The following is a 16,783-nucleotide window of genomic DNA, read 5'->3' as shown; positions in this document are numbered from 1 at the left end:
GTGTGTGACGGTGGTTTTGAGCCCATGGTTTACGCACTCTACGAAGAAGCGCGTCCAGCCCTGTAGGTGGGCACAGGTTTCTCCAGTCTCGGGGTCGTGTGGGGGGACCCTCCGCCAAGGCCTGCGGCTCCCAACCCCAGCCAGGGCGCGGCAGAGCGGGCGCAGGGAGTAGTGGGATGGCCCGGCAGCCTGCATCCAGGCAGGGTCCGGGACACATGCTCGGGTGGCGAGGGGGCACATTTTCTCCCCTCTGGAACACTGCTTAGAGCGGAGATCTCGGGAGGGGTCGGAGAAGCCCAGGGGGTCCCGGCGCTGCAGACTGGGGGAGGGGACAGTGGGCGGGGCGGCACCTCCCACAATCCATTCCCTGCGGAGGGGGCGGCGACCTCCGTCCGGCCCCATCCAGCCTCAGGGACCGAGAAACTGGGACCGGAGGCGGCACGCGCATCAGGGGCGCCTGGACGCCCAGGTGCGTGCTACCCTCTCCCTAGCCGGCGCCGGGACGGTTGGGCCGGGCGGTTTCAGCCCCAGACACACCTTCCCGCGGCCTCTGTGACGCACCGCGCGGCCTCTGGGGCTGGACCGGCGGCGCGGCGCGCGCTGTGGGGGCGGGGCGGGGGCGGGGCGTGAGGGGCGGACCCGGCAGCGGCCCCGCCCCGGGGCCGGAGGAGCAAGGACGCTACGGAGCAGGCGCGTCCCGCCGCCGTCGCTGCCGCTGCCGCCGCCGACGATCACCCTTCTCCAGAGCCGCCGCTGCAGCCGCCATTTGCACGGGGACCCCGGTGACAGGGGCTCGGCAGAGGGGCGGAGGGAGGGGGGGAGGGCCCGCGGAGCCCCCGAGGGCGGGAGCGACGCCGCCGGCGCCGGCCGGGCTCACAGCGCGACCGCGCCGCCCGCGGCGGGCCGGGAGCAGCAGCAGCAGCAGCAGCAACAGCAGCAGCAGCAGCAGCAACAGCAACAGCAGCAGCAGCCGCCGAGGCCGGGCGTGCGCCTGAGGCGCGGCGGCGGCGGCGGCGGCCCTGCGGGCAGCCAGGAGGGGCGGGGGCAGCGGCCGCCGCCGTTTGATGGATCCGAGGATCGCCTGGTTCCAGCCAGAGCAGCTCGGACCGTCCAACAGTCTGTGGATGCAGATCTGGGAGACGACCCAGGGACTGAGGAACCTCTACTTCAACCACCACTGTCACAGCAGCGGCGGCGCGAGCGGCGGCGGCGGCGGCAGCAGCACGGCCACCGGCGGGAGCGGCAGCAGCACCGGCAGCCCGGGCGGCGCGGCCCCGGCCCCGGCCCCGGCCGGCATGTACCGTTCCGGGGAGCGCCTGCTGGGCGGCCACGCGCTGCCGGCAGAGCAGCGGGACTTCCTGCCCCTGGAGACGACCAACAACAACAACCACCACCACCAGCCCGCGGCCTGGGCCCGCCGGGCTGCCGCGGGCCCCTCGGCGTCCCCGTCCCCCTTGGCGTCCTCGTCCCCGCACTCCTCGGCCGCCGTCCCCGCCGCGGAACCCGCCGACCCAGCTTCGGGCAGCAGCAACAAGAGGAAGCGCGACAATAAGGCCAGCACCTACGGACTCAACTACAGCCTGCTGCAGCCCAGCGGAGGGCGGGCCGCGGGGGGCGGCCGGGCCGACGGCAGCGGGGGCTTGTACAGCGGGACCCCGTGGAAGCGGAGGAACTACAACCAGGGAGTCGTGGGGTGAGTGGTGGCCCTGCGGCCTGGCGGCCTGGCCCTTGCACACGCGCAGCCGGGCACACGCCCACAGAAGGGGGATTGGGGGGGAGCCTGGGTGAGGCCACCCCCCTCTGCCTACCTTCGTTACTGGTCCTCAGGGGGCTGATGGCCATCGCTCCATCCCTCCGCCGTCCATACCTTCTCCCAACCTTGATTAGCGGTCCACAGCTTTCCCCCCTCCCCCTCAGCTCCACGCCTTTTCTGGACATCCCCTCAGCCATCCACACCCTCCCCTCACCTCCCTTAGTCATCCACATCCTCCTTTTTAACCCTCCACACCTTCCCTGGACCCCCCCGTTATCCATCCAGTCTTTCCTCCCATCCCCCCTAGTCAAAGACACCTTCCCTCTATTCCCTCTCCAGCCCTCTAGCCCTCCCCACCCTGCTCCCCATCATCACACCCCAAAATGAAGTCGCTTAGCACAGGCAAATCATTCATTCCCTGAGAACGTTCCTGTGTTAGTGCCTTTTGACGGTACAGGACTTGGAGGTGCTTTTCTTGCCAAGAATAGAAACATCCAGAAAGCTCCTCCCCCTCCCCCAATCCCAAACAGGAATCCGTGTCAGCCCTGAAAGGCTTTGCCTGCTATTGACCCTTGGCCCATCTCTTTATTTTTTATTTTTAAAACTTTCTTATATTAGCGATGCCTTGCTTTGTGGGGAGTGAGGAATGGGGTGACAGTTAAGTTTAGGCTGATGGAGATGGTGAGCTCTTCTTCTCAGGCGGATAGAACTTTCTAGGAGTTCATGGTCCTTGGCCCCAGTTTCTCCCTGTAAAGTTGTCATCCTGGCAGAGACAGCCAGTGCTTTTCATTCTAGGGGGTAACTTTATGCTAATGAATGAATGTTGCACCACTAATGACTTTCTGTTTAAAGTTCAGCTGTTACAAAATGGAATCTTACCTGACCCCTAGTGAATTATGTACATAAACAGGGACTGTTTCCAGCTAGATTTCCCTTCTGGAAGAGCCCCTGTGCTGGAATAGATTATAGAGTCCTTTTTAAAAATTTTTGTAAAATAAAGCTTTTGGGCCGTGTGTATGTGTGTGTGTGTGTGTGTGTGTGTGTGTGTGTGTATGTGTGTGTGTGTGTGTATGTGTGTGTGTGTGTTTACCTTGAGTATGGAGAATGAGCTTTAAAATTGCTTTTCATTTTTCAGATCCTGTTTTACATTGTGGGCTACAGTAGGCAAATGAAATCACCATTAGTAGCCCTTTGTGAAACCTTTTCTTAGATTCATCCATTCAGATCTGCCCTGCTTTGGCAAGCAGAGAGAGTTCTGTGTACCTTTTTGAAGGTCTGGGTAAAATGAGTTGGTGGGTTCCATCTGCTTCTAGTGGGCTGGTGTCTGCTGTATGCTACTATTACAACTCCCACCTTTTATGGAAGATGTAGTCAAGCATTTTAGGACTGGCATTGGGGTACATATCAAACCTGTCCTCACTTTCCAGAGGGGAACCTTTTTGGGTTTAGTCCTCTGTTGCTAAGCTTCAAGGGCGCTCTCCATGGTCATCTCGTTTTAATAAAAGGCTCATGGTTCCATCCTGTTAGCATTTCCAAGATGAAGCATAAACCTGTGGTTTAGTGACAAGCAAATTGATATTGAGGGATTCTGATAGTTTCATTTCACAGGAATAAGCTCCAGTTAAGTAATCACTGTAAACTAAAATCTTGAAGTTCCCTAGTTTCATTTTACTGAAGCTTCTGCATATGTATGTAGCAATGATACATTATAAATCCAAAATGCTGGCTTGCCTCTCTTTTTGATAGATTAGAAATTCTCCTCTCTTTCACTTGCTATTTAATGTTGAGGATACTGTAAAAGGCTCACATTTGAACTTAGGTAGAAGCAAGATGTTCTTGGTCCTGATTCAAATATTATATTGTCCTCAAAGGGATTAAGGAGAGGAATTTCCATTTCCCAGAGGGATTACTGTTTAAAAACTGATTGTAAACCTGTCTTAAAACTGCTTATCGCTTCATCAGACTTTCCATTCTTTTGCCTCCTTCTTTAGAGGATGTCAGCAGTTAAATTTTTTAAATTTTATTAAGCGGTTCCTAAGAGTGTTTTTGTAAAAGTGTCTGGGTGCTTAAAAATTCTTGTGGTGATTTATGGATCCTTATTCCTTGACTTTTACAAAAGTTTTGCTTTTTTTTAATACAGGTATTTTAAAAAATCTGATTTCAGAGTGCATCTCAATGTTACGCTATTCTGAGATTAAATACAGTAAAACTATTCTGAGTTCTTGGGATGACTGACATTTAGCTAACAGATTAACAAATCGTGGTGGTCCCTGGCCTCTGAACTGACATGACTGTCCAGATAGGGAGAGGAAGAAAAAGCACATGAACAGTGGACTGGAACTGTGGGACAGCTGTATACACACTCTGTCTCACATGTTTGATCTCTCTGTGTTCTTTGTTTTGGCCAGACTGGTTGACATATTCCCTGAACACTCCAAGATCCAGTTCAAAATCCTGACTTTGTTGCCCAGGTTCATGGTTTTTTTGGTTCTTCCTCTGAAATCTTGTAGTACTTGTTTCATGCTCTTGGTATAGCTTGCTTATGTTTGATTTTCCTTTTATGTATATGTTTTCTCTTACCCACTAGGTCACTAGTTAAGATGAGATTTCTTTCTTTCTTTTTTTTAAATTGAGGTAAGATGGAAATTTCTTAAATGTAGAGTAAGATGTTTGGATTTCATCCCGAAGTTTTCCTGGTCCTCTTTCAAAATTAAAACTCACCTGGGCTTACCATCTCAGCCTGCTCTGTGTACCCCAGATCCAGGGAGTTTGTTTGCTTTTCTTTTCTTTCTTTTTTTTTTTGCGGTACGCGGGCCTCTCACTGTTGTGGCCTCTCCCGTTGTGGAGCACAGGCTCCGGACGCGCAGGCTCAGCGGCCATGGCTCACGGGCCCAGCTGCTCCGCGGCACGTGGGATCTTCCCGGACCGGGGCACGAACCCATGTCCCTGCATCGGCAGGCAGACTCTCGACCACTGCGCCACCAGGGAAGCCCACAGACTTATTCTTTTTTACTTAATGATTTTAATAGCTGTGTATTATTCTGTCTAGTGGTTACATCATATTTTACTTAAACTCGTCCCTATTTTAAGCATTTTATATTTCAATACATTGTTCAATATTCTTTGTGACTATGAGTTTCTCTATAGTTTGGATTATTTAGGTTAGAATCTTTTTTTTTTTTTTGCGGTACGCAGACCTCTCATTGTTGTGGCCTCTCCCGTTGCGGAGCACAGGCTCCGGACGTGCAGGCTCAGCGGCCATGGCTCACGGGCCCAGCCGATCCGCGGCATGTGGGATCTTCCCGAACCGGGGCACGAATCCGTGTCCCCTGCATCGGCAGGCGGACTCTCAACCACTGCGCCACCAGGGAAGCCTTCTTTTTTTCTTTATAAAGTTGCTTTCACTTATTCTGTTTCTTGGAATTCATCCCCTTTCAGCGCTGGCTATGATGTAGGACGAGTCCGCCTGCCGCTTCTGGTTGTCCGTGAAAATGAACTTTAAGCCCTTTGCTTTTCAGAGATTTAATTGTTGATCATAATGGAGAAAGAGGAGATGCCAAAAGGTAGCAAACATGGGAAACTTTGGCAGATTCAGAGTCCTTGGTCCTGCGTCCAGGTGTCCAGAAACTTCTTGTGGAAGGTGCTTGGCGCTTGTCCTGCCAACTCTGTAGATATTTTTTCAAGGCTTGGATGACTTGTTCAAAACAACGTTTTAGAGTATGAATTTGACTGTGGGACATCAAGAAGTCCCTGGTGGGAAACTTGGGTTGAAGGAATAATTTCTTGAACTGGGATGATGCGTATGGGAATGGGAAGGAGTGAATGTGAAAGGTACCACAAGGTAAGAAGGGAAAAGATTCTGACTCCCTTCATGGATTTAATAACAGCTTTGAATTTGAGTGACTAGGGTAATGTTCGTGTTATTGTTGAAAATAAGGGTTATGACTGGTGGTTTGGAGCAAAAGGTATGGTGCTGTTTAGATAGAACTGTCTAGCAGGGAGATGAAATTTTGGGGCTGAGATACAGTCATCTTTACTGCAGTGGGGCAGTGTCCTTTCTTATGTGTGTTGTACACTGTATCGTAGTAAGTCCGAGATGTTAACGCTATTCTTTGGCCCTGGCCTTATGGCCTCTTTCTGACTGTTTCTACACAACATGATCAGTGGGATTGGTGTTAGTGCTGGGCTCCAGAAGCGATCAGGCAGATTAACATGAAAGAATTTAGAGGCCTTATTCCAAGGGTTTGCTCTAAGTATAATTTCTGTGCATTTGCAAATGTAGCCCACAGTAATTCTTCACTGAACTAGGACCTTCAGGTTATTGAATTTTACTGCATTTGGGTGCTTAAATGTGCTTTCAAGAAGACATTAGGTTTTCTGCAGTGTCGATTCTACACTAACAACGTAATTCACTTTTGAGAATTTCAAATCTAGTATACTGTGTTCAACTAAGCTGCTTCCATGCCACAACTCATCTTCTGTCTAAAATCTGTGACAGTGAACACTGTCACACCGTCAGAATCATTGGCATTTTAGCGTGTGGAATTTTCTTCAACACCCATTAAGTTTTTCGGTGCCGAAAGGCAGAAAGAAACCATTACTAGAGCTTTTAGGAATCTACCGTGGGGTCACACAGAAAGTTTAGTTTTTTTCTGGAAAGGAAGCATGGGAAAGGGATACTAGGAAAGTCTAAGGTAGGGAGGAGGAGGGAGTGTGTGTTACAGCAGTTCTGGTCCTGGGGTGGTAGATGGCCTTACATCACAATTTCCTCCGTGAAACTGCTACCAGTAAATCCTAGTGTTAGGAGTCCAGAAGGGTCCATGGGGAGAAAATTTCAAGGGCTCCGTTGCTGGTATTGGACTGGTCAGACAGTTGTGGTTAGGTATTCTTATACCTGAGAAAAATTTAAGCCACTTTTCTATGGAAAGTAGAAAAGCAAGGTGTTGTATGATTTTACTCAGCTTTCTTTTTGTCCTTTAGAGTAAAATTTAGTGGAGGAAACTATTTTAGGATCACACCCACTGCACTGGAGACTGTATATATTAATCATTTATACACACATAGGTGTGGAGTAGTCTTGAAGGGGCTGTAGGCCTAAGAGGATGCTCATTTGAAGAATTAGGGTCCAGTTCCCAGCAGCTGGTCTGAGACTGCTATTTTGACTCTTTCCTACAGAACTGGCTGGACAGCTCAGCCTACTTCAGGGATTCAGAGGATGGCCTAACCCTCTGAATATTTGTTAGGGACTCAGCTGCTACAGAACACCAAAAAGACTTTAAATTCATTTTTACCATTTTTACCATGACAGGAAATTATTTTTTTCTAAGAGAATATTTATCGAAGTTGAGGATGCCCTTGAACTAGGCTTTTCATTAATTTGAACCCAAACAGCAGGTGTTAATTTATTTCCATCCTATAAGTTACTTAATGATATTAGAGACTTTTTTTTTAATACTAAGGGCTTTGGGTTATGTGGAAATTTGAGTTAAAGATTTTGGGAAAAAGCTGAATGTGGAGCTGTTTTTGTTGTGTACTGGCTCCTTAATCACTTGAAGGGTTTCAGAGTATGGAAAAAAATCTTGCCATGTGCATAAGAGATTTCATGTAGTATCTGGTAACTGAACTCTGGAATTCTAGCTCAAGTCATGCTTTCTGCTGAAATAGTTTGAATAGTATACAGAAACCTGTGTTTTCAAATTAATTGCTTTATTAAAAGTGCTCTATAAAATAAAAGTGCTCATGGAGCCTTTTTACCATGTTCTATATGCTGTGTTAAACCTTTTGTATTTCTTATATTAACCTTCTCATGCATAGCCCCATCTAATTTTTTAAAACTTTTTATTTTGAAATATAGATTCACAGAAAGTTGCAAAAAATAGTACAGAAAGATCCCATGTTCCCTTCACCTAGTTTCGTGCAGTGGTAACATCTTACATAACTATAGTTTAATATCAAAACCAGGCAATCAACATTGTTATAATCCATAGCCTTATTCAGATTTCACCAGTCTTACGTGCACTCATTTGTGTAGTATGTGTGTGTTTAGTTCTGTGCAATTTTACATGTGTAGATTTGTGTAACCACCACCGCCGTCTTTAAGATGCAGAACTATACCATCACCTCAAAGATCCCTCATGCCGTCGCTTTATTTTCACGCACACACATCCTCATCTCTAACCTCGAACAACCACTGATCTGCTCTCCATGTTTATAATTTTTTCATTTCGAAAATGTTATATAAATGGAATCATATAGTACTTTACTTTGACTTTTTTCCATTTACCATAACTCCTTTGAGTTCTTTCCAAATTGTTGCATGTTTAATAGTTCCTTCCTTTTTAATGCTGAGTAGTGTTCCAAAATTTGGATGTACCACAGTTTGTTTAACAGTTTACCTGGCGAAGGACATTCCGGAAGAGTTTATATGGTTTTTGGCTATTGCAAATAAAGCTGCTATAAACATTCATGTAGTACACATTTTTATGTGAATGTAAGTTTTCACTTTGGGGGGAATAAATGCCCAAAGGTGCTGAGTCATTTGGTAAGCACATGAAACTGCTAAACTCTCTTCTAGAGTCGCTGTATCACATTACATTCCTACCAGCAATGTATGTGAGATCTGGTTTCTCTGCATCCTCGCCAGCATTTGGTATTATTACTGTTTTTTATTTTAGCTGTTCTCATATGAATAGCAATAGTTTATTATGCTTTTATCATATTAACCACCTCATAAATAACTCCACCTAACTTTAAGTTTTATTTTAAAAACTTCTTGGCAGTATTGAGAATGTCTGCAATTAAAAATCTGTAAGTAAAATTGACTTAAAAGGGCCTTACTTTTCGATTTGCTTTGATTTTATGCTTAGCAATATCACTTTAACTCTTTTATCATTGAATTACTTTACAGTGTTTCCTTTACGTGTTGCTTTTTCTTAGAAACTAGTATGAAGTAGAGCTTTATTTTCATTTTCTAAAAACATATAAAAGGATAACTTCAGAGTTGATTTCAAAATTTAGAGTCCTTCCTTTCATATGCTATGAATAAACTTTATTTTCTGTTGGCTTGGTTATATTTTGGGGAGTAAACCCCGTGGTTAGTGGTGATTTTTTTTTAAATTAATTTATTTTTTGGCTGTTTTGGGTGTTTGTTGCTGCACTCAAGCTTTCTCTAGCAGCGAGAGGGGCTACTCTGTTGCAGTGTGCGGGCTCCTCACTGCAGTAGCTTCTCTTTGTTGCAGGACATGGGCTCTAGGCGCGAGGGCTTTGGTAGTTGTGGCGCGCGAGCTCAGTAGTTGTGGTGCACGGGGTTAGTTGCTCTGCGGCATGTGGGATCTTCCTGGACCAGGGCTCGAACCCATGTCCCCTGCATTGGCAGGTGGATTCTTAACTACTGCGCCACCAGGGAAGTCCCTAGTGGTGACTTTTTTTGTTGGTGGTGGTAGTAAGGTTTTTTTGTTCTTTTTTAAAGTATTTTTACATCTGAACAGTGCCTTCAGACTGTGTAGAATAAATATATTTTCTTCATATCTATGCTAGAATAAACCATGTTTCATTGGAACCATTTTCTGGACTGAGAATTAGGACCTGGTCTCTTATCTTTCCCTTACCAGCCCCTTTAGTCACTGTTTTGATTTTGTCAAAATAACATAACTTTTAGCACTGTCAAGTTTGTATTATAAATTGTACTTTTTTTTTTTTTTTTTTTGCGGTATGCGGATCTCTCACTGTTGTGGCCTCTCCCGCTGCGGAGCACAGGCTCCGGACGCGCAGACTCAGCGGCCATGGCTCACGGGCCCAGCCGCTCCATGGCATGTGGGATCTTCCCGGACCGGGGCACGAACCCATGTCCCCTGCATCGGCAGGCGGACTCTCAACCACTGCGCCACCAGGGAAGCCCTATAAATTGTAAATTTATTGTATTGTAAATTTCTGCCAAAGCAGGAGTAAGGATGCATTAGGATTGTGGTTGTGGAGTTTTTTTTTTGTTTGTTTTTTTTTATTTATTTTTGGCTGCGTTGGGTCTTTGTTGTTGTGTGCGGGCTTTCTCTAGTTGTGGCGAGCGGGGGCTACTCTTCGTTGCAGTGCACAGGCTTCTCACTACGGTGGCTTCTCTTGTTGCGGAGCATGGGACCTAGGCGCGCAGGCTCCAGTAGTTGTGGCACGTGGGCCCAGTAGTTGTGGCTTGTGGGCTCTAGTACGCAGGCTCAGTAGTTGTGGCACACGGGCTTAGTTGCTCCGCGGCATGTGGGCTCTTCCCGGACCAGGGCTCGAACCCATGTCCCCTGCATTGGCAGGCGGATTCTTCCGTTATTATTTATTTATTTTTTTTGCGGTATGCGGGTCTCTCACTGTTGTGGCCTCTCCCGCTGCGGAGCACAGGCTCCGGACGCGCAGGCTCAGCAGCCATGGCTTACGGGCCCAGCCACTCCGCGGCATGTGGGATCTTCCCGGACCGGGGCACGAATCCGTGTCCCCTGCATCGGCAGGCGGACTCTCAACCACTGCGCCACCCGGGAAGCCCGGTTGTGGAGTTTTAAAAGTTATCTTCTAGTAATTTGGATTTAATAAAGTGTTAGGTCTGTGATGAGGTTTTAAATTTGATGTCTTTATTCTTAAATTTAGTTATTCACCCTTGGTTTTCTTCTTTGTTTGAGGTGTTAATACCACTGTTCCTTAGAATACTTGTTTTCTGGTGTTTTTTTTTTTTGGCCGTGTTGGGTCTTCGTTGCTGTGCGCGGGCTTTCTCTAGTTGCAGGGAGCGGGGGCTACTCTTCTTTGCGGTGCGAGGGCTTCTCATTACGGTGGCTTCTCTTTTTGTTTTTTTTTTTTAACATCTTTATTGGAGTATAATTGCATTACAGTGGTGTGTTAGTTTCTGATTTATAATGAAGTGAATCAGTTATACATATACATATGTTCCCATATCTCTTCTCTCTTGCATCTCCCTCCCTCCCAGCCTCCCTATCCCACCCCTCTAGGTGGTCACAAACCACCTAGCTGATCTCCCTGTGCTATTCGGCTGCTTCCCACTAGCTATCTATTTTACCTTTGGTAGTGTATATGTGTCCATGCCACTCTCTCACTTTGTCACAGCTTACCCTTCCCCCTCCCCATATTCTCAAGTCCATGCTCTAGTAGGTCTGTGTCTTTATTCCTATCTTACCGCTAGGTTCTTCATGACCTTTTTTTTTTTCTTTCTTAGATTCCATATATATGTGTTAGCATACGGTATTTGTTTTTCTCTTTCTGACTTATTTCACTCTGTATGACAGACTCTAGGTCCATCCACCTCACTACAGATAACTCAATTTCTTTTCTTTCTATGGCTGAGCAATATTCCATTGTATATACGTGCCACATCTTCTTTATCCATTTATCTGTTGATGGACACTTAGGTTGCTTCCATGTCCTGGCTATTGTAAATAGAGCTGCAATGAACATTTTGGTACATGACTCTTTTTGAATTATGGTTTTCTCAGGGTATATGCCCAGTAGTGGGATTGCTGGGTCGTATGGTTGTTCTATTTTTAGTATTTTAAGGAATCTCCATACTGTTCTCCATAGTGGCTGTATCAATTTACATTCCCACCAACAGTGCAAGAGTGTTCCCATTTACCATTGCAACAAAAAGAATAAAATATCTAGGAATAAACCTACCTAAGAAGACAAAAGACCTGTATGCAAAAAATTATAAGACACTGATGAAAGAAATTAAAGATGATACAGATAGATGGAGAGATATACCATGTTCTTGGATTTGAAGAATCAGCATTGTGAAAATGACTCCACTACCTAAAGCAATCTACAGATTCAATGCAATCCCTATCAACTACCACTGGCATTTTTCACAGAACTAGTACAAAAAATTTCACAGTTTGTATGGAAACACAAAAGACCCCGAATAGCCAAAGCAATCTTGAGAATGAAAAATGGAGCTGGAGGAATCAGGCTCCTTGACTTCAGACTATACTACAAAGCTACAGTAATCGAGACAGTATGGTACTGGCACAAACACAGAAATATAGATCAATGGAACAGAATAGAAAGCCCAGGGGTAAACCCACGCACGTATGGTCTCCTTATCTTTGATAAAGGAGGCAAGAATATACAGTGGAGAAAAGACAGCCTCTTCAATAAGTGGTGCTGGGAAAACTGGACAGGTACATGTAAAAGTATGAAATTAGAACACTCCCTAACACCATACACAAAAATAATGGATTAAAGACCTAAATGTAAGGCCAGACACTATCAAACTCTTTGAGGAAAACATAGGCAGAACACTCTATGACATAAATCACAGCAAGATCCTTTTTGACCCACCTCCTAGAGAAATGGAGATAAAAACAAAAATAAACAAATGGGACCTAATGAAACTTCAAAGCTTTTGCACAGCAAAGGAAACCATAAACAAGACCAAAGGCCAACCCTCAGAATGGGAGAAAATATTTGCAAATGAAGCAACTGACAAAGGATTAATCTCCAAAATTTACAAGCAGCTCATGCAGCTCAATAACAAAAAAAACAAACAACCCAATCCAAAAATGGGCAGAAGACCTAAATAGACATTTCTCCAAAGAAGGTATACAGATTGCCAACAAACACATGAAGAATGCTCAACATCATTAATCATTAGAGAAATACAGTGGCTTCTCTTGTTGTGAAGCTTGGGCTCTAGTTGCGCGGGCTTCAGTAGTTGCAGTACACAGGCTCAGTAGTTGTGGTATGTGGGCTCAGTTGCTCTGTGTGGCATGTGGGATCTTCCCCAACCAGGGATTGATCCCGTGTCCCCTGCATTGGCAGGAGGATTCTTAACCACTGCGCCACCCGGGAAGTCCCAGAATACTTGTTTTTAAAATCAACATATGTTTTATATACTACTAATAAGTGCTAATTGTCAAAAAATTAGAAAATACAGCTAAACCAAAGGAAGAAAAAATAGCCCCTATAATACTAGTACCAGAACATAACTATTGTTAGCATATTTTGGTGTAGATATTTTTTATAAGTTTATAATGTTAAATATATTTAATACACTTACTATATTTCATTTTTTCTGTCTATCAATATGGACTCCACTATGGGTATACTTAAAATTTTTTTCCAATTTAAAGAAAAATTTTTTTGTTTGTTTGTTTTTGCAGTACACAGGCCTCTCAGTGTTGTGGCCTCTTCTGTTGCGGAGCACAGGCTCCGGACACGCAGGCTCAGCAGCCATGGCTCACGGGCCCAGCCGCTCCGCGGCATGTGGGATCTTCCCGGACCGGGGCACGAACCCGTGTCCCCTGCATCGGCAGGCGGACTCTCAACCACTGCGCCACCATGGAAGCCCCTAGAAAAAAAATTTTTGAATAATAGAAATTTATTCTCTCACAATCTGGAGGCCAGAACTTAGAACTGTTTTTTATCTTAAGATTGTTTTCTACTTTGGGAGAAGGGTATCAGACTATTGTGGGCATACTTTTTTGACTTAAAAAAATGTATTAATGTGACAAATATCTTGCATATGAAATACATTTCTACAGCATTTAAAAATACCCCACTACCTTTAGTATGACTCTGTGTACCTACTGTGTGTGGACATGGTATTCCAGTGATTGAATGCACCTTAATTTATTTCACCAATCCCCAGTTGAACATTTAGTTTGCTTCCAATCTTTTTTTTTTTTTTTTTGCGTTACGCGGGCCTCTCACTGTTGTGGCCTCTCCTGTTACGGAGTGCACGGTCAGCGGCCATGGCTCACGGGCCCAGCTGCTCCGTGGCATGTGGGATCTTCCCGGTATCTTCCCGGACCGGGGCACGAACCCGTGTCTTCTGCATCGGCAGGCAGACTTTCAACCACTGCGCCACCAGGGAAGCCCCAGTCTTTTGTTTTTTAAAAGACATGTTTTTAGCCGAGCCTGTGCCACAGTGAGGATTATTTCTTCTATTTTTCTACTTATTTTTACTGAGATAAAATTCATATGCTATCATATTCACCCTTTTAAAGTGTACAATTCAGTGGTTTTAGACCATTACAAGATTGTGCAACCATCACAGCTATCTAATTCCAGAACGTTTTCATCACCACAGAAAGAAACCCTGTACCCATTATCACTCCACTATCCCCTTCCCCTTCAGATCCTGGAAGCCTCATACAGACTTTTTGTCTCTGTGGATTTATGATTCTGGAAATTTCATAAGAATGGAATCATATAATATGTGGCCTTTTGTGTCTGGCTTCTTTCACTTAGCATGTTTTCAGAGTTCATTTGTGTTGTAGCATGTATCAGTACTTCATTCCTTTTTATGCCTAAATATTCCAGTGTATGAATATACCACATTTTGTTTATCCATTCATTAGTTGATGGACATTTGGGTTGTTTCCACTTTTTGGCTATTATAAATAATGAACATTCATGTACAGATTTTTTTTGTGGACATGTGTTTTCATTTTTCTTGGGTAAATAACTTGGAGTGGAATTGCTGGGTCATATAAAGTGGCTATAATATTTTTCATTCCCACCAGCAATGTCTGAGGTTTCCAGTTTCTCCATGTTCTTGTCAATACTTTTCATTATCTGTCCTTTTGATTATAGCCATCCTAGGGAGTGTGAAGTAGTATCTCATTGTGTTTTTTTGTTTTTTAAAATTTATTTAATTCATTTTATTTTTGGCTGCGTTTGGTATTTGTTGCTGCGCGCGAGCTTTCTCTAGTTGGCGCAAGTGGGGGCTACTCTTCGTTGCGGTGCGTGTGGGCTTCTCATCGCAGTGCCCTCTCGTTGCGGAGCACGGTCTCTAGGCGTGCGGGCTCAGTACTTGTGGCTCGTGGGCTCCAGAGCACAGGCTCAGTAGTTGTGGCGCACAGTCTTAGTTGCTCCGCAGCATGTAGGATCCTCTCCGACCAGGGCTCGAACCCATGTCCCCTGCACTGGCAGGCGTATTCCCAGCCATTGCACCACCAGAGAAGCCCTCATTGTGGTTTTGATTGCATTTCCCTAACGACTAAGGGTGTTGAGCATCTTTTCATGTGCTTGTAGGCTGCGTGTATACCTTCTTTGGAGAAATGTCTATTTAAGTTGCTTGCCCAGTTTTTTCTAGTGGACTTTTTATTGTTTATGGTAAGAGTTCTTTATATATTCTGGATTGTAGACCCTTATCAGATAGATGATTTGCAGATATTTTCTCCCATTTTGTGGATTGTCTTTATATTATCTTGATATTGTCCTTTGAGGCACAAAGTTTTATTTGTTTGTTCTATTTTATAAATTCCAATTTGTCTATTTTTTTTCTGTTTCTTGTGCTTTATGTGTCATATCTAAGAAATCATTGCCAAGATCACAAAAATTGACCCCTATTTTGCCTTTTAAGAGTCTTACAGTTTTAGCTCTTAAATTTAGGTCTTTGATCCATTTTGAATTCACTTTTGCATATGGTGTGAGGTAGAGGTCTAAGTTCATTCTTTTGCCTGTGGATATGAGGTTGTCCCAGCACCATTGGTTAAAGACCATTCTTTCTCCATAAATTGTCTTGCCACATGGTTATTTCTTGAGGATAAAGTTTTAGACTGGAGAATGTTTATATCTTTTAAGGCTTTTGCCAAATTTTCCTGTGGAAAGATTGGATCAGTTTACCCTTACATTAGCAGTGTGCAAGAGTCCGAATTTTCCCTAAACCTTCACCAATGCTACATGTTACAAATAAAAGCAAATACCAATACAAAAGGAAACATTTTTTGCCAATTTTATAGGTAAAAAATAGTATTTTACTGACTTCATTTGCACATGCCTTCACATTAATTGGCTATTTTTCTTTGCAATTTCTTATTTCCCTTGCCTATCTTTTTTTAATTGGAGTATAATTGCTTTACAATGTTGTGTTAGTTTCTGCTGTACAATGAAGTGAATCAGCTATATGTATACCTATATCCTCTCCCTCTTGGACCTCCCTCCCACCCCCCGCTCCATCCCACCCATCTAGGCTGTCACGGAGCACCAAGCTGAGCTCCCTGTGCTATACAGCAGGTTCCCACTAGCTATCTGTTTTACATGTGGTAGTGTTTTTATGTCAAACCTAATCTCCCAATTCATTCCATCCACCCCTTTTCCCCTCTGTCCACATATCTGTTCTCTATGTCTCTATTCCTGCCCTACAAATAGGGTGTTTGTACCATTTTTCTAGATGCCACATATATGCGTTAATATACGATATTTGTTTTTCTCTTTCTGGCTACTTCACTCTGTATGACAGACTCTAGGTCCATCCACATCTCTACAAATGACCCAGTTTCATTCCTTTTTCTTGGAGATGTTGATCTTATTTATAAGAGCCCTTGTTCTGTCCTATTACAAATACATGTAATTTTTAATTCTAATTTTATGATTTATAAATAGCTTTTATTAGGATATAATTTATATATAATAAATTCACCCATTTAAATTGTACAGATAGGTGACTTTTGGAAATATATACAGTTGTGTGACCACAACAATCAAAATGTAGGAAGAAGATATAGAACATTTCCATCACTCAGAAAGTACCCTCATGCCCGTTACAGTCAGTTGCTTTACCCCATCGCTTCCCCTGAGCAACCACTTTTGCCTTTTCTAGGATTTTGATTAAATGGAATTATATATGCTGGGTAGTCTTTTGTGCCTGACTCCTCTTAGCATGATGTTTTGGAGGTTCATGCATGTTGTGTGTAATATAGTTCTTTGTTACTTTTTAATGCCGAGTAGCGTTTTTATTGTATGGATCTATCACAATATGTTCATCCATTGTTTATGACGTATAGATTTTGTAACCATGTCCTCTGCTTTTGGTTCTTTATTCCTTGTTGATTTTGCAACTCATCTCCAAACAGACCAGGATGATCCACACGGTTTTTTGGTTGGATAATCTACTGCTGTATGCAAGCCACTGCACTAGGCTTTTTGTGGGAAGTAAAGACAGTAAAACATTCTCTGCCTTCTAAGAAATTATGGTCTGGTTGGATAAACTGGATAAGGTGGAGAGGTTGCTTTTGACTAGTGAGGTAAGGGCAAACTTTGAGA

At 44.4% G+C, this 16,783-nt stretch overlaps 1 protein-coding gene across 2 annotated transcripts in view; it reads left to right on the top strand.

The window, feature by feature from the left end:
* The first annotated feature begins 917 nt into the window (after positions 1-917).
* Positions 918-16,783, top strand: part of TENT4B (terminal nucleotidyltransferase 4B) — a 61,555-nt gene continuing 45,689 nt past the window's right edge. For both annotated transcript variants that reach the window (XM_082863250.1, XM_082863249.1), the window contains exon 1: positions 918-1,693. In XM_082863250.1, the coding sequence (XP_082719376.1) occupies positions 1,065-1,693 (629 nt within the window). In that variant the 5' untranslated portion in view covers positions 918-1,064. The remainder of the gene's footprint in view (positions 1,694-16,783) is intronic.

Source organism: Leucopleurus acutus (assembly GCF_964270905.1).
Source record: "Leucopleurus acutus genome assembly, chromosome: 20".
In the NCBI taxonomy this organism is placed as follows: domain Eukaryota; kingdom Metazoa; phylum Chordata; class Mammalia; order Artiodactyla; family Delphinidae; genus Leucopleurus; species Leucopleurus acutus.
Note: the sequence above shows the minus strand (reverse complement) of the source record. Positions and strands in the feature narration are given on the sequence as shown.